Raw genomic sequence first — 27,672 nt, 5'->3', positions numbered from 1 at the left:
AGTGCGCATCATCTCTGATTAAAGTGCAAGACCAAAGATGGATTTTTGCATGAAGTAAATGTGGCTGTGGTGGGGGTGAAAATCAACCACCACTGAGTAACTAGAAGACGGAAGCCCACTATAGATACTCTTTTACCATAGTGTTCTTCTTAGAACACTAGGGTAAGCAGGTGATGCCATATCCTTTCCTAATATCAGCATATAATCAATAAATAATGAATAAAATCATGAACCTACAAAAGTAAAGAGACCAATCATACAGTTTTGACAATGAGGCTTTCTGGACCTTCTGCATTAAATTTGAATTCAGACATACAGCTAGGTAACAGGCCCTTCCAGCCCGTGCCGCCCGATTACACCCAATTAACCCACAAATCCCGTACATTTTAAAGGGTGGGACGAAACTGGAGCACCCGGAGGAAACCTACACAGACATGGGGAGAATGTACAAACTCCTTACAAACAGCGCCGGATTTGTTCCCAGGTCGCTGGCGCTGTAACAGTGCTGCGCTAACCATGCTGATTCACGGCACCCAAACACACCGAACTAAGATGCTGTGCTGAAAAAGAGCAAGGAAGTGACCAAGTAGTTTCTCAAATCAAACTGTAGGTGTTGCTGGGTAATCAAATGACCCAGGTATCTTGATTTGACCTCTTTTTTTTTTGTTAAGGATATAAGATGCAGATTATTCCAGATGCAGATTATTCCTCATTAAGAAGAATCCTCAGATTCATGGGAGTGTTTGTTTTTCAAGCAAGCACAAAATGGATTAATAATGATATTGGCAATTGATAAATCCCTAAGATGTTATCCTTGGTCATTTTTCTCTCTATTGATAAATTAGATAAATCCCACTCACCTATTTTATGGACATCTTTTAATCGCACTCCATGTTCCATAAATCACTGCTAAAATCAGTTTGAAACATTTGGGAAAATATTCTGGGTTCACAGTAAGAAGTTTTATTTTAAAACATCTTGAAACATGTCCAGCTAATACACAAGGTTTGAGCCCTGGAAATGGATGGTCCCATCGATAATATAAAATCATGCAGGATCACTGAGAATGTCCACGTTTTGCCACCTGAGGCATTATGAGAAGCTCACATTACACAAAACTACAACAGAATTCGATAACCTTGCATATTGAGCAAACAATCGCACTGTTATTTTGCTTTATTAACTGTTCCCTTGAGACAAAGTACATAATTTTTTAATATAAACGTACAGTGTTTTCACAACTGAGAGAAAAGGCAATGCCAAGAAAATTGCAGTCCTGCACCACATTGCTTTTGCGTTTATGCCGCTGTTTAATTAATTTAAACATGACATCATTGCAAATTAGATCTACTCTAATTACTGGTGAAGCTTGGTGAACTCCTTGAACTTACAGTATCTTCGAACAAAGTAACCTTGCATGGGATTTGGTATGTCTTATGATGTAAAAACCGAGATTGATATCACCTGTATAATATATCCCGAATTGACTTGGTTTATTTACACTCCTTTTAAACGCCAATGCAATTTAAAGGTGTTGAATTTTGACTTGCAGTGCAAGGTCATTGTGCAGAGGATAAAATTATTTTTATTAAAATGTAACTCCAAATGGACAAGAATAAATTGGTTGTGGCTAAAGCTCCAGACTAAAGCCAAATATTGCAGTTGCTAGAAAGTCGAAATAAAATACTGGAAAGACTTAGCACGTCTGGAAGGAGAAACAAAGCCATAATTTCAGACTGGTCCCCTTTTATTGGGAATGAAAAATCTTACAGGTGTGAGAGAATTTTTTTTTTAAGAAGGTTCAGAGACAGAGAAAGAAAAAATTGTGAGAAAGGATTGCAATTGGATACAAGACAGAAAAGATGCAACAGAACCTATGGCAGAGTAAGTTGAATTGGAGAAGAAACAAAAGATGGAGTTTGAAATGCAAGCTGAATGTTCAAATCCTGACCCGTTATTAGTGATGATTCTCTTGTTGCACGGTAGTCCTTCACAATATCTACCTGAACCAAGTACTCAAAACTACATTTGTTCCAGACTTCATTTTTCATTGAAACAAAACAAATTTCAACTAGTTTAAACAAAGGTAAAACCACACCATGTTGATTTTAGAAGCAATTTATTGCCTAGCGATAAATGATTTCCTCACAGTTCAAAAACCATGTTTCTTTTGACTGGGGAAGAGTTTCAATGCAACTCGAGGGCAGGAAAGCTACAGGATCAATTAAAACGGTTCTTTTGTATTTTTCCCAGAGTTATATCTGAATCTGGTCTGAATCTATATTCCATTAAATTTCAATGGAATTCAAAATCATTATCTCCAATCAAGTCCATTTTCCAATGGTCAGATTAGGTTAAAGGCCCCCTAATTATAATTGAACAATTGTGAGGACAGGTGCTTGAGCAATTCAATTTTGCAGGAGCTTGGAGAAATAACGAAACAGAAAACTGTACCAAATGTCTTCCAAATGAGATAGTAACTCTTATTAAATAAAATTTACTATGTATAAATACAAACAAGACTCTCAGAAGTTCTGGAGTTCAGGGATGTTCTTGTACAGATCAAGAGACTGTGGATTGGAGAAGGCACTGTGTTGTTTTACATCTTTGCCAGCGATGACTTGCTTCACTGCCACCTCGACCTTTTTTCCACTGATGGTGTACTAAATTTTAAAAAAAGTCAATGTTTATATTTCTTAATATTTTCAGCAATTTAATGTACAAATAAGTTCCAGTAATATGATGCAACCTCAACTCTAGGTTTTAACAATCATGTTGAACAGTTGATTCCACCTGATAAGCAGAGGGGAATTTTGCACTAAGATAACAGAAAACAAGTACTCACCAGAACTTAAAGAACAGTTACATTTTCATGTTCACATATGCTATTCTTGAAACTAATTTTCTTTACAAGTTGCTCTGCACTCACTTGACACGGGAATAGTATTATAGCACTGCAAATAATTGAGACCTGTTCCAGATCAGATTAACTTTCTGGTATTTGTTGTGTGAGGTAATCACATTCAACTGTATTCTCATTCTAGTCAAAAGATGTGAATTGTACAATACAGGCCAGATTTGTCCATTAGCCGTGCATGCTTTATATTTCACATATGTACACAAGCTTTGTAGCTGAACCATGGACATCATTTAATTAATGGACCAAAATGGTGCCATAAAAGTTGAATAGAGGTGAAGATTACATAAAAGTTTTGGCAATTAGAAATAAATTACAATAAAACTAAATGAAGAATAGATTTAATGAACAATTTGCCAAATAACCAAAATGAATCATACAAGTTCAATCTGAAAATGCAGCAGAATCTCATCCGGCTGCCTGAATTTTTAAGACTCGATTGAAATTGGGGAAAAATTGTTTCTAAATTGTTAAATTATAGATTTGGCGATGCAAGGCAATGAGGATTCAACTGATCGTTCTTAATTCTGAAAAGACAATAGCTGACTTCGATCACCATTTCCACTCTTGTTAACAAGCATTTTGGCACATTCAGGATAAACGGTTAATTTCTAATGCAATAAATAGGTTGTCTACCATAAACTATTTTCAGATCATTTTTGGGAGGTCCTTATCTGCATCATTAATGCACACTCCATTCACAGTTGCCACCTGTTCGCTGAATGACTTCCAAAATTATGCATTTTTATTTCAGTTTCCAACATCTCTTCTAATAGTTTGGTTTTGTAAATGTTGCATTTCACATTTGTGTGACTCCATCTTGTATTTTGTAAATAATTGCTGTTTAAATAAAAATTGGAAATATAATTCCTCATTGAAATGAATTGAAATGGGAGGAAAACTGTTTCCCAATCATTCCAAAACACAATACAACAACTCACATCTCCATATGAAAAAACTGTGATCGGCAATGAGCAACAGCAGTTCATTTGCTTGAGTATATCAGATGATTTACTAGAAATGCAGCAACTTACAAGAATGTCTTTCGTCTCCAGTATAATGGCAGGAACATGTCTAGCCGATAAAGCCTTCCGGATGGCACTTCTCACTTTCATCACCAGATCTACTGTAAAAACCTGATTGGAGGCCATTTTCAAGAAAAGGATGACCCTTTCCTCACCATCTTTGTTGTACTGCGGGACACAGAGACTGTCCGCAACTTCCTCAAAGGCTTCAACTGCAGGACAAAAGAACAAACTGCTTTCAGAAAGATAGCTCTCCTTCTCTCCCTGACAAATTTGATTAATATTTTAATAGCCAGAACCGTAGCAATTAAAGCTTGGTACAACTGTCACGTCAACACGTCTTCACGACAGATAAGCTGTCAAGATCCATGTAAAATAACAAACAAAGACTACTTTTAAACTTTTGGCTCCATTCTGAAATACAATCACATTTCATGTTTAAAAAAAATACAATTTTTCAACTTCATTACTTCCAAAGCAGCCATTTGGAACCAAGTTATCATGAAGTTCCATAAAAGTGGCAGCATCTGCAGAACTGCTGCCCATGTCTTCTTTGGCTTGGCTTCGCGGACGAAGATTTATAGAGGGGGTAAATGTCCACGTCAGCTGCAGGCTCGTTTGTGGCTGACAAGTCCGATGCGGGACAGGCAGACACGGTTGCAGCGGTTGCAGGGGAAAATTGGTGGGTTGGGGTTGGGTGTTGGGTTTTTCCTCCTTTGTCTTTTGTCAGTGAGGTGGGCTCTGTGGTCTTCTTCAAAGGAGGTTGCTGCCCGCCGAACTGTGAGGCGCCAAGATGCACGGTTTGAGGCGATATCAGCTCACTGGCGGTGGTCAATGTGGCAGGCACCAAGAGATTTCTTTAGGCAGTACAAGCAAAAAACATCCAACTGTAATTACAGGAAAGATGACCAACATGTCAAAGCTTACCAATGTGGTAGATCTCAGAGCTTCCAAATCGCACTCCATTTGGATTCAAAGTGCCATCGCTGCAAAAAGGAGAAATACATTGAACCATGACAACTTCAAAAGAAGAATTAAATATATAAAACATCCCCCTGAGCACCTTGTGGAATGGAGTTACAAATTACAAAATGTCACATCACCTCCAACTTCTGGGATTCAAAGGATAGTAACGTGACCACTGGGTAATGAAGGCTTAATGATGATCATGGGAAAGTTTTCTCAAATCTAGACACACCTTAATATTACTTCTCTAAATATGGGCATTCTGTTAAAATAATATCAGAGAGAAAGGAATTCTCTTGGCCATTTTAATTACTTAAACCTACCTTCTGCCAAGCATTACAATCCCTCCAGTTTTGGGGTTTATTTTAGCGTAGTCACCGTGTGCCCAGACACCTAAGTTTGAACATCAATAATAGTTAAGATAAATCAAAGCAGTTTAAACACTGTGATTGTTGAATATTGACAGGATTCCCTCAGTACCAGGGGTTTAGATAGGGAATAATATATTAGGTGCATTAAGGAGGGTTCCTTGAAACACTGCAGCCAGGGAGTTGGACACTATAAACCAGTGGTTTTCAAACTGCCCCCCAGACTCACATTCCACCTTAAGTAATCCCTATGCCATAAGTACTCTGTGATTAGTATGGGATTGTTTAAGGTGGTATGTGAGTGGGAAGAAAAGTTTGAAAACTACTGTTTTAATCGTACCTAATTGACTCGTTATGTGCACGGTTTCATAACTCTAAAGGAAATGGGCCAATGACAATTTTTCTCAAGCAAAATATTTCAGTAACAATTGGGTCTGGAGCAGTGATTCTCAACCTTTCCTTCCCACTCACAGAGGAAACCCTTACTAATCACAGAGCACTTGCTTTAGAAAAATTGTCATTGGCCCATTTCCTTTGAAGTTATGGAACCGTGCACATAATGGATCAATTAGGTACGATTAAAACTGGTTTGCAAACTTTTTCTTTGCACTCCCTTACTAATCACAGAGCATCTATAGCATAGGGATTGCTTAAAGTGGAATGTGAGTTTGGGGGGGGGGGGGGGGGCAGCTTGAAAACCACTGAACCCACCTCATGCAGATAATAAATTTATCCCTCAATGAAGGCCCCCAAAGTCTCCCATCAAAAACCCAACCCTGTTCCACTCATTGCCACTATACCCTTCAAAAACAATACTGTGAGCAACCTCGACCTCCTTCCCCTGAACTATTAAATTGTCCCACATTAATCAGTGGTGCCACAAAATTATGGCACACAAAAGGAAAGGTTTTTTTTCCCCCAAATACACCGAGCCTCATGCATGAAAGATTTTGCAAAAACTATTTATTAGCTCACCTCAGATACCCAAATACTATGCCTGTCTACTCACCAAAGGATCACTAGTATTTGTTCTCACCAGTAAATCCATGAAAATATCAGATTCCATGACCTCGACATTAATTTTATATTTATGGCTTGATTTCCTGTGCATGTTTAGATCTATTTCACATTTTGTGGAATGTTTACAAAGTTAACGGCTGGATTTTCCCAAGAGTCTACTCACAACCGACGTAGTCCCAAAATCTAACCTGACCCTGATCAGAATGCCTAGATTCTCTGGCATACACCAGTGCCATGTGGGGAGGTCCCAAGTGGCAGCAGAGCTTTGAACAATGCAGCTGGACATCATGGATGGGCCAGAACAAGCCTCATCATGAAGCCCCTCTGAAAACCTTGACAGATGGCAAAGTCCCATCCACAGCTCTTCCACCTGTCCAATTACCTTTGCATTTCTGAAATAATTAAAAGCTATTAAAAATGAAACCAATCAAAACATTTTAAATGTTTCTTTTAATGGTATTATTGAAGAATACTTAAATAATTAAAAAATTTGAGGCAAAGACCAATATTTAATCAAATGGGATCACCCTTTCTTCTTTGCTCCCTGAGTTCAGCATAACCCAGTGGTGGGTATGCAATTTTCATCATTTGTCTCAAGAATCAGACCATGCACTCAGTGTGACGTTTCAAATGATAATGTGTGGAGCAGTAATTACATACCTGACAATTAGGAATCATAATTAGAAGGGGATCTGTTCACTACCCAATGCTAGGCATGGCTTAACTTGTTTGATTGCATTGATTGCAATAGGAACTGCAGGTTCTGACAGTGTGTGTGTGTGTGTGTGTGTGTGTGTGTGTGTGTGTGTGTGTGTGTGTGTGTGTGTGTGTGTGTGTGTGTGTGTGTGGTGGGGGGGGGGGTGGGGGGGGGGAGTTAAAAGAGCAAACACTTTGACAAGCAACACTTCTCCCTGACAATTATATTGGAGTTTTATATTTGCAGTACTAACATGGCACAAAACATGCATTCCTACCTATCTTGAGAACACATTATACACAGATTTATTATACAGAACAATTTGCAGTGGGAGTGTATTTAATTTTTATTTATTTTACTTGCATTTGATAATTAACAGTGGGGGCAGAATTCATATTTTACCAGAGTATCATCAGACATGGTCAGTAAATCCGAAGCACGGTATTTGTAATTCTAATAAGCCTTCTAAATTGATTGCACTATTATATACATGATAACAAATGGCTGTCTCAGACTTGTAGAATTCGACCAAAGAAGATGGTGCTCATTTAGCAAATGAAGTGTGAGCATGGGCAATGCTCATCAACTCATCAGGGAGACTATAGTCAATTATTGCGGCAATTGGTATGGACTGGGGGATTCCCTCAGAATGTGACAGACCAGTTTTGGTGCATTGGCACACATAACAATGGCTTTGATATGACAAACAATTCTGGGTTTAACTACAAGAAAAAAATAGTACGCGGTGATAAAAATAAAGTTGGAAGGGAATTAAAGCATCAGAAATTTTGCTTCCCTTGGAAATTCATCCAATGATCATGTAGCATTGGATATGAATTGGTAATAAATTTGAGTCAAAGTGGTTGGTGTTAATGATAAAAACAGGATTTAATATTAGCCAAATGATTTGTGAAAGTATCTTTTGCTTTTGGGAAAAATTTCAGATATTCTGTCACAATTACTGGTAAATGAACAGTAAATATTTCCAGTTATCAATATACAATTTGATTCTGGATTTACTATCACAATTTAAAACTAAAAGCCATGAAAAGAGAGCTCTTGTATTGTTTAGGTAGCTAAAGATCCTTGCTAGGAAAAAGCTGAAATATTTCTCACTGATACCTATCATAGACTAGTGTCTGACATGTAGGCGAGGTGGCCACCCATTAACGTTGGACAAGTTTTTTCAGAACCTAGACACTGGAGGAGAAAAATGATTCGTTTACCTCCTCTACTGGTGGATTTAACGATTCTGCAGTCAGTACTGGTAGCACTTCCTGACCACAGGTTGTAACAGTATCCAACACAAACAGGAGGGCAGAAATCAATGCTGCTCTGTAGACTCTATAAAGATCGGTACCAAAAAAGAAAGAGGAGTTTTATGCAGCCAGGAGGCAACAATAAAATTTGCCAGAGAAGGAAGACTCCCAAGGTGTGAAGAATAAGTCTACTATCCTTATCTGTTCTTGCCCAAACATGACTTCTGACCACTATAGTTGTTGATATCACCCCAGTACCCAAGAGGGCGACAACGGGCCTCAATGACTACCGCCTTGTGACACTGACCACCATCATGATGAAATGCTTCAAGTGTCTGGTGATGGAACACATCAAAGCACACCTCCCAGGGATGCCGGACCCATTTCAATTTTCTTGTAGAAGTAAATATTCTACAGATGATGCCATAGTCCTGCCCCTTCATATGCCAGGCTGATGTTCATCAACTAGCTTATGAAGAAGCTGTCCTCACTGGGATTCCACACCCCACTCTGTTGCTAGATTCTGGACTTCCTAACACAGGGGTCCTCTAACTTTTCAGACCATTGACCCCCATCATGGAATCCTTGATCCCTCACAGACATCAAAGCATGAAATCCTTGGGGTGATGACAGCAGTGGACAGGATTGGGGGGGGGGGGGGGTGGTGGAGGTGGGGTGATGGCGGCGCTGGATGGGGGTGCGTGGTGGTGGGGGCGCTGGACAGGGGATGGTGGCGGTGTGGTCGGGGGCGTGGTAGTGGAGGTGCTAGACCCAGGGGGGGAGGGATGGTGGTGGCATTGGACGCACACCTCTCCACCCTGTCAGTCCTCTGCTCTCTAATTAAGAGACCGATGCCAAATATAATATGGTGGCTACTAATGCCAGCTCTCTTGAGAGGTTGGCCATCCCTACCAGAGGTGCTATTTTCTGTAGACAAGCCCCTTGCTTTCGACCACAAAAGTTCAACCAACCTCCCCTCACCCCCGACTATTTATCGATTCCTTGGATTGATCCCCAGGGTTCAATATTGACCACTTTGGAGTCCCCTGTCTAACAGAAAGACCACAGTCTGTCTGGGTCGGTAGCAGAACATCAAGCACTGTTATGCTAAGCACTACTGCATGTCAGGGCTGTGTGCTCAGCCTGCCCGCTCCTGTTCAAGCTACTGACCCATTACTGCTTTGCCAGATCCATATCCAACAGTGTCGTTAAGTTTGCAGATGACACAACTCATCAGGAACAACGACGAGTCGCATTACAGAGAATTAAATTAAATTAATTTCAGCCCTTGAATCCGTGCCGCCCAATTTACACCCAATTAACCTACACCCCCTGTATATTTCAAACAAGATGTGGAAAATCTTGTGCAATGGTACGAAAGTAACAACTGGTGTCTCAACATGGGCAAGACAAAGGAGATGATCGAGGACTTCTGGAGGATGAGGAATGACCATCCTCCACTACACATCAACAGCTCTGTAGTGGAGAAAGTGGAAAGCATCAAGTTCCTTGGAGTTCACTTAATTAGTGACCTATCAATGACACTCAACATCTTCTCACTTGTCAGGAAGGCGCAACAGTGACTGCACTTTCTGAAAAGACTGAAACTGGTCACCATTACGTCAACCTTTGACAGGAGCTCTATGGACAGCGACCTGGCCAGCTGTATCACAGTGTGGTATGGTTGCTGCAGAGAAATAGATCGGAGGTTAGTTCACAGGACCCTATAAGAGTGGCAGAATAGATCACTGGAGCCTCCCTCCTCCCCAATCGACATGATCTACCAGGATCATTGTCTGAAGAGGGCACGCAAAAATCAGTGAGGACCCCTTCCACCCCACGCACAGCATCTTTCACCCGTTCCCAGTGGGAAAAAGATACAGGAGTGTCAAAGCCAACGCCACCAGGCCAAGGAACAGCTTCTTCTCATGGCCAGAGAGAATGCTGAACGACCAAAGGATCTGCTCACACGAACCATCCAAGGTTCTCACATTGACCCCATAAAATTATTTATTTGTATATATGAATACTTGTCCAACATATGAATTGTCTGTATATGTTTTACGTCTTCATGCTTTTGCACTGAGGACCAGAGAACACTGTTTTGTCAGGTTGCACTTGTGCAACCAGATAACAATAAATGTTACCACCGCCAATGACAAGTGCTGGTTCAATGCCCCAGTTTGACGGCACCCCGGGAATGGGTTCTGTGATTGATCAGGTGGTGAGGATCATGATGTGGTTGTCATTACGGAGCAGAAGATAGATGGTGATAAACAGATAGCTTTGAGAAACATCTTCACTCTCTGTGACAGTATTACAAAATAAAAAATACTTTTACGTTGCTCTATGCCTCTTGTTGAGAAAAAACAGTAGTCACCATAAGAGAAGGTACTTTTTCAAAATTCAGCCCCTGACTTTCCCTGTGATAGACGATAAGGAGACTGACCTATTTGGAGTAAAATGCCTCATATGCCAGGCTGTCCCTTGACTTCAAGTCAGTGGTCAACACAATCAGACCTTAGAGATAAACTGTCCTCATTGGGACTCGGTATCCTTCTCTGCAATTGGATCCTGGACTTCTTAATAGAAAGACACACTGTCTGTCCCCCCGGGTTGGCGGTAAAACTTCAGGCCCCATCACACTGAGCACTGGTGCACCTCAGCTAACTCACTACTGTAATGGCAGGTTCAGCTCCAACAGAATCATCAAGTTTGCTGATTAAACAATGGTTGCTGACCTCATCAACCACAATGAGTTGGCCTACAGAGACGAGCTTGAATGGCTTGCACAGTGGTGCAAAAGCAACAACCAGAGTCTCAACGTGGACAAGAAAAAGGAGAGGACTGTGGACTTCTGGATGATGAATGATCATTCCCCACTACATATCAATGGCTCAGTCATAGAGAGCACCAAGTTCCTTGGTATTCATTTAAAGGATGAACTATCCTGGACCTACAAAACCTCCTCATTAGTCAGGAAGGCCCAGTAGTGCCTACATTCCACAAGGAGGTTGAGGAGGGCAAGGCTATCAGCCAATGGAGAGTGTCCTGGCTGGCTCTATCACAGTGTGGGATGGTAGTTGCAAAGCATCAGATAGGAGGTTAGTATGGAGGGTAATTAAAACTGCCGAGATCACTGGGGCCTCCCTTCCCTCTATCAATGATATCTACAGGGAGCAGTGCTTAAAGAGAACTCAGAGAATCATTGAAGACCCTTACCACCCAGCCAGCAGTATCTTTGAGACAGAGAAACAACTTATTCACACAGGTGTTGAACAATCCATGAAAACCTGAAACAAACTAACTAACTAACTAACTAACTAACTGACTAACTGACTAACTAACTATTTATTTATTTATTTGGATCGCTCTGTGTATATATGTCAGTTATGTGTAGGGTGTACTGTACATCTGTGTGTGTGCACTATGGTTCAGAGATAGGCTGTTTCGTCGGGTTGTATATGTACACATACAATCAGATGACAACTTGAACTTGTGTAATTACCACAATCAGACGTTTTTCCTATCTTAAAGATGACACAAATAAAGCATCCCCAAGGTTACCTGCAATCATTCCATCAAACTTGATAATTAAACTCGGGGAACTGGAACACTGTTTCCTCAACTTGCTCGTCAACAGACACCGATCAGTGAAGATTGGCAACATTACCTCCTCCTCGTTGACTCAACACAGGGATTCCTCCAGATTGCGTAGTTATCCACCTCTTCTATTCCCTCTATACCCATGACTACATAGCCAAGTTTGGCTCCAAAACAATCTGCAATTTCACCGACATTTTCGTGAGCCAAATAACAGTCAAAGATGTGTCAGATTACAAAATAGAAATTGAGAATCTGGTAATGTAATTCCAGTATAACAATCTTGCTGGAAAGTAAAAACACAAAATGCTGGAGAAGCTCAGCAGGTCAAATAGTGTAAAAATGCACAACCGACGTTTCGGGCTTGAGCCCTTCATCAAAAGTTTTAAATTCTGGTAGGAGTCTGAACAAAAGAGTCGGGGGGTGGGGGGAATGGGAGTGGCAAAGGCAGAAGATGATATTTGGAGAAAGGAGTGAGGAGACAGCAGCAATGAGGAGGAGGAGGAGGAAGGATGGCTGGAAGGACAGTAAAGGGTTTTAAATGCCAGCAGGCATCAAAACAAATGATTGGGGGGGCAAGGGGTTTAAATGCTGGCAGGCATCCAAACCAAAGAGTGGGGGGGCAAGGGGTTTAAACGCTGGCAGGCATCCAAACCAAAGAGTGGGGGTTGAAGGGGTCTTGCTGACTCTAAATGTCAGCAAGACCAAGAAATTGATTGTGGACTTTAAGAAGGGGACGCCAAGAAACCACTCACTGGTCTTCATTGGCAGGAGAGAAGGTTAGTAGCTTCAAGATCCTGGGCGTCCACATATCAGAGGATCATTCAACCATGAAGGCAGCTTATCAATGCTTCTACTTGAGGAGATTCAGCACATCACCATATACACTACCAAACTTCAATAGATGTACTGTGGAAAGTAGACTGTGATTGGTTGCATCACTACCTGTTGAGAATTGCCCAGAAGGCTGCGGAGAAAGTGCCAAACTTTGACAAAGGGCTCAAGCTGAAAAGTTGGTTATGTTTCTTCAAACAAAGATACAGTTGGAGTTTTACTACTACAGTCACGTCTGTCAAAAAAATCTACACGAGACCTGCCTCAGAAGGCAGTCAACATCGCACAAGACCCCCATCAAACTGGCCAAGGTCTCACCTCACTGCTACCTTCAGACAAAAGTTACAGAAGTCTGTCGGTTCAAGTACAGATTTTTTCCAACAGCTATTGAGGTTATTACTGTAGATGACATTTCCCACCTTCTAATATTTCCCAATCTCAAAACATTTCATCTTCCAAGAAAAGAAAGCCTCGATATTCCGAATTGTATCTTATTCATCCAAATAAATCAGACTTCGTAATTGCAGCTGTAAATAGCTTTAATTTTTCGTTGATAAAAGAGAATAAGCATTTCCATAGCCTCGCACTTCATAACAATGAGTAAAACAAAGCAGATTGTAAATGATAACGATACTGAACTTCAAACAAATAAAAATGATAATAAATGATTAATGATGAATAATAATGATGAATTCAAAGAAAAGTTTCTTGAGAGCTCACGTTTTGAGAACCAGCACCTAGTACACTCAGATATTACGACATATGACATTATAGTAACTACGGTAACTCAACAAAACAACCAACCTTCTTAAAGGAAAAGTCATAAAATATCCACAAATCACAAACACAAGGTTTCAACCTTTACAATTACCTATCATAATCCCAATCTGTTCTACTGATGCAACATATGTTTTTGCATTACTGACCAATAGTGAACATTCAATGTTGGTTTGTCTCCTTTTCTCTTCACTTTATATTTATTATCTTTTTTTGCCTCTTTGTGGTGTCTTGTGTTTATATAAAGCACATGATCAAGTATAATCAATGCACAGAGCACCACAAAGAGACAAATACAAGACTTTCATTGCATCCAGACTTGAGCACATGACAAAGTTTCATTCATTTTTTTTCCCCAGTCCGACAGAAATTAGGTCATGAATTCACAGCAAACAATTTTCAGAAGGAGAAAGAAAATACTTTAAGGGTATCTTCAAAACTTTCTTGAAAACAGTGCAAAATCCTCACCAACTCATTGGAATCCCTGCCTCAGGAACCTGGAAAGATTTTCCCCCCACAAGGAGCTCATGGAGGTCAAATGGAGTGGAAGCATAAGGCAATAATCCAGGTCAACCCACCTACCTGCCCCGCCAACCTCCACCTGGTCAGATGTGAAGATCACACATAGGATTCATTAATCACTTCACAGCCCACAGAGCTGTAATGGATGCAAATTATTCTCGGCACTGACTTGGAACATGAACAAGGCAGTGACCCCGCATAAATTCACAATTATCCGATGTGGTGTGAAAAAATTAGTCATTAGTTTTTCTTCCTCCACAAGATACAGTTACTTACTTTGACAACACTATAACCAGCCAGTGATGATTGGATATTTCCCCATTAAACAACTTGGTGAGCATTCTACTGCAAATGACTGAAAGTGTCTTTTAAACAGAATTTTTATACAGGTATTCCTCTACTTATGATGGGGTTTGTTAGGTAAAAACATCATGAGCTGGGAATGTAGAGGGAGTCACCCAGTGCTGGGCCGTAACAAGATGCAGTTGTGACCTTGTACTCTCAAGATAAGAGTGGGGATGACAAATTGATGTGCAGGAGGCTGGCAGAGAGGGACAGCAACATTTTATTCATTGGACAATGTCATGGTATGATAATTTACTAAGTACGTATCCTAAGGTATATAAAAAACACCACTTGCTGATAACGGCAGAATGCGCCTTCTCCAACTAACACTGTTAGTTGTAAGTGTTACAATCCGGTAATAAAGAACAAAGAACCTTGATTTCGACTCAGTCTGGTGTCTGACTCACTCATTCATGAACAAAGCAGACCTAACAGGTTGCATTCTGACACACCCATCCTAAGTCGAAAAAAATTGCAAGTCAAAAAGAATACAGGTATACCTTGTATAACACCCACAGTGATGTATTAGTCCCCACACTGATCCCATTGCCCCACTCTCTCCTGACAGCCCTGTATCAGTCCCCACACTGATCCTGCTGCCCTGCTCTCTCCCAACAGCTCTGTATCAGTCCCTATCCTGATCCCGCTGCCCTGCTCTCTATGAACAGCCCTGTATGAATCCCAGTCATCCTGATCCCGCTGCCCTGCTCTCTATGAACAGCCCTGTATCAGTCCCCACAGTCATCGCATTGCCCCGCTCTCTCCCCACAGTCTTGTATTAGTCCCCACACTGATCCCACTGACCGCTCTCTCCCAACAGTCTTGTATTAGTCCTCACACTGATTCCACCGCCCGGTCTCTCCCAACAGCCCTTTATCATTCCCAACACTGATCCCATTGCCCTACTCTCTCCCCACAGTCTTGTATTAGTCCCCACACTGATTCCACTGCCCGCTCTCTCCCAACAGCCCTTTATCATTCCCAACACTGATCCCACTGCCCCGCTCTCTCCACAGCCCTATATTAGTCTCCACACTGATCCCACTGCCTGCTCTCTCCCAACAGCACTGTATCAGTCCTTACACTGATCCCACTGCCCCGCTGTCTCCCCACAGTCCTTTATCATTCCCAACACTGATCCCACTGCCCACTCTCTCCCAACAGCGCTGTATCAGTCCCAACATTGATCCCATTGCCCATTATCAGTCCCCACACTGATCCCACTGCTCTGCTGTCACCCAACAGCCCTTTATCAGTCCCCAAAATGATCCTACTGCCTGGTCTCTCCCGAAAGCACTGTATCAGTTCCTGCAAGCTTTCTGACTGAACTAAAAGAAGTGATTAACCAAGAAGGCTACAAAGAATTCAATTCACCTTAGAGGAATTATCAACATTTATTGGAAAAATCAATGATGCTTGTGATGACCTTACTTTAACGTATTTACATGAAAGTAAATAACAATAATCACACAGTTGTCCCATCGTAACAATGAAAAATCGTAAGTCGGGCCATCGTAAGTAGATGAGCATCTGAATAGCTATCCAACACTCACTGCTATTTTTTCTGGATTACAGTGAAATCTCTGTGATCCTGAATTCAAGGATCCGGCAAAAAAAAATCTCGGGAAAATAAATAAGTAAAATATTGGAAATTTTAAGCTTTGCGTTCCATAGCGGTCAGTTTCCCAAACATCAAGCAACCGGAAAATTCACTTAACCCGCATCTACCAATCCCCATAGGCGCTGGATATCAGGGTTTTTCTTAAGAGTATTTGCCTTGCCTTTATTGGAAGAAGTTACTGTCGCTTATTCAGTACTGAGTAAATTGACTTGTGTGCGGACCTGCCCCATCTCTCCAGATAATACTGTATACAGGGCATTTTCACTGGAAATCTCTAACCTCCTCAAGGGACAAAATAATTTATAGCAAAAGAATCTTTCTGATGGTCGACCTAACTCAGTACTGTTATTTGTACCAGAGGTTGCTATGAGCCAGATAGACACATTTTGAACTTATCACATCCTTACGAATTGTTAAAATGTTAACATTATAAAGTCTCTAAATTATAATCTCCCATTGATTTTTAAGGCATCAGGGAATGCATGAAAATATTCTACGCCATGCGGCCAAGTGGATATCCAGACAACAGTAATGCATCATAGCACTCCCATCGTGTTCACAATCAAAGTGAAGCAGAATTATTGCCATAAAAAGATATATTTTTTAAAACTTTCAGATCATACCTGGAAATTTGGCAAAGTATGCCTTATGATACTTGCTTCCACGTTCATCATTCCAGAAGCACGTCGGTTGACAGGGGATAGGTTTGGTGCACACCAGCTCTCCACTTTCTCCCCACAGGACTTGTCCTACAGATTTTTTAAAAAAAACAGTGTAATTTTCCCCATTTATTTTATTGCTCTGTTTTGTTGGAACTTCCTCAATGGATTGCATAATACCACTTGCAAACGCTCTTTCATTGCATGGAGACAGTAATATTTGGTACTGTGGCAAACATGACACAATCATTTGCACCTGACTGTTTAAAACCTAGGGGGCATTCCAATTCATTTATTTTTTGCCTGATGAATGGTACATTAAATGGAAATGAATACAAGAAATAAGAGCAGGAGTAGGTCAACTAGTCTGCCTTTCAATAAGACCTTGGCTGCCCCGGCCCTGGCCTCCGCTTACCCACCCCTAGGAAGAGGCATTCTCAATATCAACATCCATCAATGATTATCAGCTAAATTATGACATTTTAAAGCTTCTCTAATCAGGGCCATACAATTAATAATCAAGGGAGGGCAAAAAGATGATGAATTATCCCAGCTTAAGAGGTTGGAACAACGGCAATGTCATTTGCAGCAGTAAGTAGGCGGTTGAACGAATAAATACCGTAAATGGAAGATGAGGAGTAGACCAACTGGAAATTAATGAGAGGAAGGAAGGGTTGCTAGGATTTATTCAAAGAGACAAAGAAGTTCCAGCTTGAATTAGGAGATAGGGGTGTTAGGAGTGGTGCAAGGCCTACATTTCATTCAATGTAGAATCTGTGGGCTAATCCTGAAAGGATGGGTGGGAAGCAGAGCGAGGTAGAAAGTATGTTTGACATTAAGTGCATTTGTGTAGTTTGCATTAAAGATATTAGAGCAAGCAATGGGATAACTGATGCATTGATCACTCAAGTATCAAGATGGGAAGCACGGCTCAACGCAAGAAGATTTTGTGAAGCACTCTGGCCCGAAAGGTTGGTTCCAGAAAGTAGAGAGGTTGAAACGCAGTGGGCTCCGGAGGAGAGAGAAGGGAGTCAAGAGGGTTGACGGCTCCACCACCAAGGGTGGGCAGAAAGGGAGATGGTATACTGGAGGCCAGAGAGAAAGAAACAAGATGAAATAAGGTAAAGCTGTGAGAAGGTCAGGTACATGGGAAAAGCAGTAATGTTGCAGAGGAGTTTGGAGATCAAATTGAGGATTTGAAATTCAATCTGTTGAGAGAAGATCCACGAGGTCAGGGATGACTGAGGTGATAGGCATGGAGAGATTAACGCGGATCAGGGTATAGGTGGAAGCATGTTGGATGAGAATGGAGTGAAAAATGGCATCATGATGTGAAATGGGGTAGGGATGAGCAGTGTTGCATAAACTGAGCCATTTCAAAATTACGTCTGGGTTTGGCTGAGCAGCAAACTTATGTTAAACCATAATAATATAAGCAATCACAGAAACATACAGTATCGTTTGTAAGGTGCCGAGGTTTTGGCGTAGCTCAGATTTAGTGCTTTGGTTTCCCCACTGTTCCTCTGGACAATCACATCGAATTTTGTTTTACTATAATAATGAGGGGCAAAGGGATACGGAATTGTGCGAGAACAGAAACCCATCCATCAAGTGCAGGTGCAACCATGAAGGTCAGAATGGAGACATTGAAGAGAGCACAATCTCCATAAAATTTGGATTGAACAGTTGCAAAACATCGAAGGGAAACGTCGACCACAAATCGATTGATCGCACGCACGCACACACTTACTTTTGCACTTTATCGCTACATTCTGTTTCAGCCTAAATGAGCTGTGAAGCCAACTGTGGTTCACACAAAATCTGGCTGTAACATTCTAATGATAACAAGGCTGTTGCCTGTGTGACTTTTTGTAAATAATTCTGATTTTAGAGATTCATACTTGGGTTACTACTTCTCTAAAACTTTGCCCACTGAGTTCTTGCCTAGTTTCTCCCCCCCCCCCCCCCACCCCCCAAACTAAACTTCAATTCAAGGGGCATCCTTACAGACTCCAGTTAAAGGTTAACTTGTAATTACATAACATCTATTACATCTCATTCAAAATATCCCAAAGTACAACAAAAAATAAAATATTTTTCACACTTCTAATGAAGCGGACTCAATAGTTTATCACACCATTTAATCTACTGTCTGGATGTTCAATCTTTTCATCACCTTAACTGGGAAAATGTGTTTATTAACATAAAAGATCAGATTGATCTCACTTTATGAGGCCACATTAAAAAATTATGAAGAGACAAAGTTGTGCTGACTTTCTTCATTCCAGATTTCCACAGCCATCCCCAGGTTTCTTGCTTGTATCTCTCCTCTGTAGACTGGTATGGTGAAGTTCTGGCCCATGAAACACGAAATGATGTCTGTGCCACCTGCAGGAAATGGGATAAATATATTTACTATTTTCAACATCGTTTTTCAGTGTGTGACAATTGTTAAAAACTCAAACCATGTTCCTTTGATAGCAACAGAATTCCATTTCTCAACTCCAGCTTCTCGTCCATTCTGCTTTCAAATTGTTTTAAATTTAATTTTTAAAAATTTAGACACAGTGTAGTAACAGATCATTTCTGCCACGAGTCCGTGCCTCCCAATTTACACCCAATTAACCTACACCCTGGTACATTTTGAATGGTGGGAGGAAACTGGAACCCCGGGGAAACAGACATGGGGAAAACGAACAAGCTCCTTACGATTGCACGCAGGATTTGAACCCTGGTCCCGGCTGTTGTCGTTGTAAAGGTGTTGGGCTAACTGCTATGCCAACCTTTCGTACATAAAAATCAAACATGGAAAGCACAATGAAGCTTTGCAGTAAATGGCCATAAACTATACTCAAACTTCCCCCAACCGTAAACATGTTGTGCGTGAGATTTACTCTGTTTTACGCCAGACCGGACACACAAGTTTCAGCTGTTATAATATACATGCTACATCCGGCCACTTGAGTTGTAAAAGTGGTTCAGATGAAATTTGAACTGGAATTATAAAAAGATTCTATGATGAGGAATATATTTTACTTTGAACAATTTGAATACACCCTCAACTAATAATCAGTGATTCCTGTAAAATTCTCTGCTAGCATTTGATTGGCTGCATTGATTTCACATTAATCATAGCATTGCCAATTAAAGAAGTGAGGGGAAAAATGACAAAAAAAAAATCAAGACAGAGGCCCTGATTAGAAGTGCAGCTTTGTTGGGTATGAGAGACGAATGTGCTTGGTGTGTCCTTGGGAGATTTTCCCACCACTCTGTATTACTACGTATCATATACAAAGATCAAGGACACACTCTAAGATAGTCTATCCCAAAAGAGAAATTATAAATCCACTGCTCCTTGTGAATGAAGATATAAAGAAAGAAATGCAGCAAATAACAAAAAAAAAGTAGGCCTTTGGTTAATGCAGAGTGCAGTAATAATGTGTGTGCAATATTCAAATGCCCCCAGGGAAAACATTATAGCTCAGAGGTAACAAAATAATTGCAACAGCAATCAACACAAATTTCAAGATGAATGCAAACTTACATGGTAACGCACTATTTATTGGTGTCTTGTTCATGCCATTAATTACTCCACAAATCAAATCATTATCTCACATACTCTGGAAAGCGCTTGCTTCTGAATAGCAATTCAAAGGTAACATTTTCCAAACAAAGCATGGATATGGATTTAATTTTTCTACAACATCGAAAATATTAAGTATATTCATACCATAAGAAGAAAATGTACTTTTTATCTTGGTAATCAATAAAACTGTCCTTGAGTGTTTCATTAATTCTACCGCAATGCATTTTCAAGATTACAGATGAACAGAGGGAATGTAGAGCACCACATGGTGATCCTGAACTGCAGCCTCGATGCCACATGCACTCTTTCCATTCCAGACACTTTACAAGCTGTCGATTGGTTCCAGTTTACTGAAAACTGTCCGGATATATCACCCTTAACTGAAACATTTATAATGTGCACAAAATATATTTCCAAATTTAAAATTAGTAAGAGGACAAGAGGCATTTGAAATTTTGAAATTTATAATATTTTGAGGAATGAACTTGCCTAAACATCATGTACAGTTGTTATCTTTCTTTGGCTTGGCTTCGCGGACGAAGATTTATGGAGGGGGTAAAAAGTCCACGTCAGCTGCAGGCTCGTTTGTGGCTGACCAGTCCGATGCGGGACAGGCAGACACGATTGCAGCGGTTGCAAGGGAAAATTGGTTGGTTGGGGTTGGGTGTTGGGTTTTTCCTCCTTTGCCTTTTGTCAGTGAGGTGGGCTCTGCGGTCTTCTTCAAAGGAGGCTGCTGCCCGCCAAACTGTGAGGCGCCAAGATGCACGGTTTGAGGCGTTATCAGCCCACTGGCGGTGGTCAATGTGGCAGGCACCAAGAGATTTCTTTAGGCAGTCCTTGTACCTTTTCTTTGGTGCACCTCTGTCACGGTGGCCAGTGGAGAGCTCGCCATATAATACGATCTTGGGTGTCGCTGAGAATATTCTCCCAGAATCACAGTGCGGCTTTCGCGCAAACAGAGGAACCACTGACATGGTCTTTGCCCTCAGACAGCTCCAAGAAAAGTGCAGAGAACAAAACAAAGGACTCTACATCACCTTTGTTGACCTCACCAAAGCCTTCGACACCGTGAGCAGGAAAGGGCTTTGGCAAATACTAGAGCGCATCGGATGTCCCCCAAAGTTCCTCAACATGATTATCCAACTGCACGAAAACCAACAAGGTCGGGTCAGATACAGCAATGAGCTCTCTGAACCCTTCTCCATTAACAATGGCGTGAAGCAAGGCTGTGTTCTCGCACCAACCCTCTTTTCAATCTTCTTCAGCATGATGCTGAACCAAGCCATGAAAGACCCCAACAATGAAGACGCTGTTTACATCCGGTACCGCACGGATGGCAGTCTCTTCAATCTGAGGCGCCTGCAAGCTCACACCAAGACACAAGAGAAACTTGTCCGTGAACTACTCTTTGCAGATGATGCCGCTTTAGTTGCCCATTCAGAGCCAGCTCTTCAGCGCTTGACGTCCTGCTTTGCGGAAACTGCCAAAATGTTTGGCCTGGAAGTCAGCCTGAAGAAAACTGAGGTCCTCCATCAGCCAGCTCCCCACCATGACTACCAGCCCCCCCACATCTCCATCGGGCACACAAAACTCAAAACGGTCAACCAGTTTACCTATCTCGGCTGCACCATTTCATCAGATGCAAGGATCGACAATGAGATAGACAACAGACTCGCCAAGGCAAATAGCGCCTTTGGAAGACTACACAAAAGAGTCTGGAAAAACAACCAACTGAAAAACCTCACAAAGATAAGCGTATACAGAGCCGTTGTCATACCCACACTCCTGTTCGGCTCCGAATCATGGGTCCTCTACCGGCACCACCTACGGCTCCTAGAACGCTTCCACCAGCGTTGTCTCCGCTCCATCCTCAACATCCATTGGAGCGCTCACACCCCTAACGTCGAGGTACTCGAGATGGCAAAGGTCGACAGCATCGAGTCCACGCTGCTGAAGATCCAGCTGCGCTGGATGGGTCACGTCTCCAGAATGGAGGACCATCGCCTTCCCAAGATCGTACAGTTGTTATGGACCCTGACTATTTTGTTTCTTGACTGAGGGCCAGCCTGAATTTACAGCTGTAGTAGCACTAAGCTACCACTAGGGGACTTTGACAGCTATCAAAGGACTGAAGCTGCTGCGGGGGAATTTGACGAAGTCCGTGGGCTTGCAGGAGAGTGAGCCTGCAGCTGCTAACCTCTCCATCAATGGGGAGAACTGGAGGCAGCGCTGGGCAGTTTAAAAAGCCCAGCGCACTAGAGTCGAGAGAGGTTAGTCGGTGGAGTGTGCGGGATTGACCAGCGCCTCTCCTGTCCCCTTCGTGTGCCAGAAGGGCACTTGTGAACCCTAAGGAGGGCTTTGAAGGATCAGCAGACCACTGAAGACAAGAGAACTTGCCTGCCAGAAGGCTAAAGTAGGCTTCAGAGACATAAACCTCATATAGTGACCAGGAGGTCATTGTGGAAATTCCTGGATAAAGGAAGAGCGGTGGTAGCCCATTCGAACCCCAAGGTAGTCTTGTGTTCCCCTGACAGACCTGACAATATTGACATGGGGGTTTTGGTTTTTGGGAATTTTAGTGATTTCTTTGGGGCATTTCAGCCTGGACTATAATAGTCTGCACTTTTTTCCACATACGCTGTTGTTGATATAGAGTTGCCTTTAAGGCTGATGTTCGGGTGTTAAGTTTATTGAGTTAATTCTATTATTGTTAGATTGGTTAATAAATTTTGTATTAAACTTAACTCATTGTGTGCCTCCTAATTGATGCTGGGGACTGTAACACACCAAATATGTAAATTAATTCCTGCTAAACACAATGATCAGCCATTTGAATGTTCTAATTTCCACTATTCGATATCCCCAAAAGAGCAAGGCTGCAAACATTTATTAGCAATCAAAACTATCCACTTCCAGCGTTCACAGATGAACACAAACACACAAAAACAATCAGCATGTACAATTTCTCTGTCCTTCAATCTTGCAAATCTTCTTGTAGAAGAAGAAGATTGAGGGATGCTACAATCAAAGGAACTGCTGAACTATCCATCACATGTGAGAACAATTCAAATGCTCCACAACATATCACAACAAAATCTTAGGCAAATAAATATCAAAAGTGTGGCTTGGTTCCCCCCAAGCTATCAGCTTCCTAAGTGACACACCATTCAAACACTTGCATCAATTTTAATAGAGTACAATTTAAGCTCAGTTAAAAATGGGACTGAGGAGCTCTTTATCAGTGTCGTACGATCAAGTCGCATTTCAACAGTGTGGTGTTGCCAGAGGTTGATGTAGCACTTGAACGAGTACAACTTCTACCAACAACAGCACACCTTTTATTACACCTCAGCAGAATTTACTTAATTAATCTTGCTGATTCTCAAATAGGTTTCTGCCAATGGCTTGTGGAAAATTTAGAATATTTTCAAAGGACATGAAAACGATGGAAACGTGGCCAGAGTGGCTTCAGATAATTATGTTTCACTACCCAGAAAAAGAAAACTTAATTCCATCCTCCCTTCCTACCACACTCCCTGCCCCCGCCCCACTCCATTTGATCTCCAACATTGATTCCAAGGCTTGAACGTCCATCTCCTAGCAAGGAGAAAGAGTCATGCATTAATATTCTATGCTGGTTCTAATAGCCCGAGGGAAACAATAATTGCTCTGAGTTAACTAAATAATTACAAAAATGATTAACACAAATTACAAAAATGAATGCAAACATGCCAGAAACCCCTCTATTTATCTGTGTATTGAAAATGCCATTAATTACTCCACAAAGGAATTCACCATCGCACATATTCTGTAAAGGCTTTCATTCAGAATAGGAATTCAAGGAACACTTTCCAAATGGCCTATATGATTAATTTAATTTCCCTCTGAAAATCACATAAAGCAATGCACCACTACTGTGAGCTGCTTTGCATTCATTTAATTATAGAACATTGTCAAGTAATATTATAAATCATTTAAGCTTGGAAAAAAAAGCATTGATTTCGCAGTGTAATTTACGACTCTGAATTTATAGGGACCAACCTATTATTAAGAGGTGGACATCAGCCATGACAGAAGGTGATTAAGGCGAACAGCAGAAAATGAGAAGAGTTTCATTTTAGAGATTTAGCCATGTACCAGTTGATTCATCTTGTGGTTTTGAAGAGCCTAGCTGTCTAGGAGATGTTAAGTAAGCTTTTATCACTGTTAAAGATTCTATTTTGTTCAATTCAAATCCCTCAGCTCTACATTTCCCCATTCTTTATACTTTCCCTATTTTTGATCACAAGATTAACTGGACTTTAGAGTCTTAGCAAATCTTCCGTTTCGGCCTCAATAGCATCCCATGGGAAACATGGAACGGGAGTTGTAATCTACTCTACATACTGAACTGGGTAGTTTTGCGACCTTGTTAAGATTCACAAAGCTCCCCCCCACCCCCCCATGTATCCTGGCAGATTGGATTGCCAGCCACAAAGGGAATTAGCTTATGACCTAAGCATCCTTTACTCTTTTAATTGGCAAAAAACAGTCCAGCAATGCAGTTGATTCAATGTCTTACTTTGATTATTAAATGAACACACTCAGTTCTTGCAACAAAACAGCTTCTACCATGAGCTAAAATGTTAAAAAGAAAACTAATTTTCTCTGCAACACTGCTGGCCAAAGCATAATCACCCAGGTACAAACCGAGAAAACTGATCAACAGTTTACACAACCGTACATTTATTACTCCTGAACCAAAGTTAAACAAGGCCGATTATGTTGGCTGTACGGAAAAGCACCCAATCTTTATGACTTCGTGGGCAGACTCTGCAATTCAAATCGACAAAGAAGAATGGCAAGGGTGTACAGAATGGAGCATACAGTAGGAGCTACATTCCAGAAGGAAAATAAATGTACCAGTTCATACTGTAGAATTCTGTAACAGTCACATGCAAAGTGCAAGCAACGGCTTCCCAATCACCTGTTGTCCAAAAATTAGATACCAGCAGCCCTATCTAATTTCATACAAGAAGCAAACAGGAGAATTTATCAAAGTGTCTACAGATATCGGTTGTTTCTGGTGATCCCTCAATGGTACGTTATGTAGGACTAGATGTTAATATCCCTTATTGCCCTCCTGAGACTTGCTACCTAGACTCTGCAGGGTGGCCAAGTGAGTGGTAGCATCTTCTGGGTTACCAAATGGGCACCCTCTTTCCTCAGTGTCTCACTGATAGACCCACGATACCTCTGGAGGGTTCAGCAGTGAATCCTGGTGTCCCGGGCTCAACCCCTAGATGCTATTCACTCACTTGGGTGCCCAAGTGGAATCCCTTCTCTTCATCCAGAACCAATGACTACTCTTTTCAGCAGCTCTGGAGTGATTTTGACTGCTTGTCGGTGTATCTTTCCTCGCACTCCCGACTCCCGGAGTGGCCTTGATGTCAATGTGACTACGAATCCTCTTTACCCTACTTCAACTGGTTGGACACTTGCCTTCCAGCCGTGTTTCTGCACCTCAGCTGCAAGCTCAGTGTACCTCAGTTTCTTGCACTCATAAGCCTCCTTCACTACATCCTCCCAGGGCACTGTAACCTCAATAATATAAACGAGATGGAGTGAGGCTGAGCACAGCATAAGGTCGGGTCTGAGGTTGGGTTCCGCAATTTAATTTGGGAAGCCCAAGTCTGCCGCCAGTTGATTCATCGTGTGGTTTTGAAGAGCCTAGCTGTCTATGAGATGTTAAGTAAGTGCCCCGGCTAGCTCCCCAAATCTGATTTTGATGTGGTGATTCCGGCTTGAACCTCATCTTCCCAGATAAATCTCATCTTCACCATGCTTATGTATGCTATAGTTCACATAATTCATCTATTCAGGACATTTATTGGGTTTAAGATAATCTCAAAACTTTTCTTCCAAAGTACGGCAAACATGAAGGCATTCGGTTGGCACCTTTCCAAATTGAGTTTAAAACCAGAAATTGCCATTTAGTCCACAATGGTAACAAAGCAACTTGTCATCCCCTCTGCCATAGTTATTTTCCAGTTTCAATTTTCTCTAACATTTTAACTTCCATTTTTCTTGTTCATTTTGTCCATATTAAGCAATGTGATTTGGTTTGCTTCTGCTGCATTGCATTAGGGTTCATAGGGCCGACCAAGACAAATATGTTCCTGAAAATGAATGAGGTAGTGGACAGACAGAATGTTTGGGGGAGCTGAAATGGTTGATTAGCTCAAGATTAGACACACAGAGCAGTCTAAAGCGGTCATTTGCTCTCAACGGCATAAAGAAGGCCACACCAGGTAGCGCCTACTAGGTAGGGTGGGTGGTGAGTGGAGGTGGGGGGCGGGAAAGGTTGGGTAATTCGCATTTTAAGCTAATCATTCACCATGGGATGCAGATATCCTCCACGAAGATTTCTCTGCTCGATTCACAAAGCTTCAAATCTCCATGTTCTATTGACATGGAATTCCATTCAGCAGAATGCAATCGGATGTAGAGTTGAATGAGTGAATTACTGCAGGGTAAAGCAACTGGAAAATTTTCTGATGCATAACTTTTCACAATAATGCTGTCACAAATCAACAACAACCACTCCACAGGTCAGACAGCTTGCGCAGAATGAGAAACTGTCAACATTCGGAGAGCTTTCATCAGTTCCCTCAGCAGCCACAGGTGTTTTCAATGGTGGATGGATATTCAATGATACACTGGACACCTATGTGCTATTTAATAAGATCATGGCTGATCCAAATGTAACCTCAATTCCGTATTACCGTCTCCAGCATTAACTTTTTACCTCCTTTCTCATTAAGTATCTAACAATTGCTATCTTAAATGTATTACCAGAATTTGTTTCCACTACCGAATTCCAAAGCCTTACAAATGCCTGCCTGAAAAAAAATTGCCCGTTTTTCCCTCTTCAGAATCAGAATTTATCGTCACGAACAAGTCGTGAAATTCGGTGTCTTGCAGCAGCGTCAGAGAGCAAGCATTCATATTATAACCATCTTGCAAGAAAAGTAAGGCAGTGCCTTTGGTTCATTGATTATTCAGGAATCTGATGGCAGTGGGGAAGAAGCTGTCCTTGTGCCTCTGAGTGCTCGTCTTTAGGCTCCTGTACCTTTTTCCCGATGGTAGCAGAGTGAAGAGGGCATGGCCTGTGTGGTGGGGGTCTTTGGGATTAGAGGATGCTTTTTTAAGACAGTGCCTCATGTAGATGTCACCGATGGAATGTCGTGGTGCTTGTGATGTCATAGGCCAAGTTAACAACCCTCTAGAGTTTTTTCTTGTCCTATGAGTGTTGGCACCTCCACACCAGGCAGTCATGCAGCCAGCCAGAATGCTCTCCACAGTACACCTGTAGAAGTTTATGAGAGTCTTCAGTGACATCCTGAATCTCCTCAGACACCTTTGTGATTGCATCAACTTGGAGGCTCCAAGACTGATCTTCGGAGACGTTCATACCCATGAATTTGAAGTTCT

General features: G+C 41.5%; 1 protein-coding gene across 1 annotated transcript in view; it reads right to left on the bottom strand.

Moving 5' to 3' along the window:
• Nucleotides 1-940: 940 nt before the first annotated feature.
• Nucleotides 941-27,672, bottom strand: part of aacs (acetoacetyl-CoA synthetase) — a 141,167-nt gene continuing 114,435 nt past the window's right edge. Inside the window, exons 13-18 of the mRNA XM_069933205.1 lie at nt 18,888-19,001; nt 16,578-16,703; nt 5,232-5,301; nt 4,870-4,928; nt 3,952-4,154; nt 941-2,663 (exon numbers count right to left, since the gene is read on the bottom strand). Coding sequence (XP_069789306.1) covers nt 2,526-2,663; nt 3,952-4,154; nt 4,870-4,928; nt 5,232-5,301; nt 16,578-16,703; nt 18,888-19,001 — 710 coding nt within the window. The 3' untranslated portion in view covers nt 941-2,525. The remainder of the gene's footprint in view (nt 2,664-3,951; nt 4,155-4,869; nt 4,929-5,231; nt 5,302-16,577; nt 16,704-18,887; nt 19,002-27,672) is intronic.

This window comes from Narcine bancroftii, chromosome 4, assembly GCF_036971445.1.
Source record: "Narcine bancroftii isolate sNarBan1 chromosome 4, sNarBan1.hap1, whole genome shotgun sequence".
Lineage (NCBI taxonomy): Eukaryota > Metazoa > Chordata > Chondrichthyes > Torpediniformes > Narcinidae > Narcine > Narcine bancroftii.
Note: the sequence above shows the minus strand (reverse complement) of the source record. Positions and strands in the feature narration are given on the sequence as shown.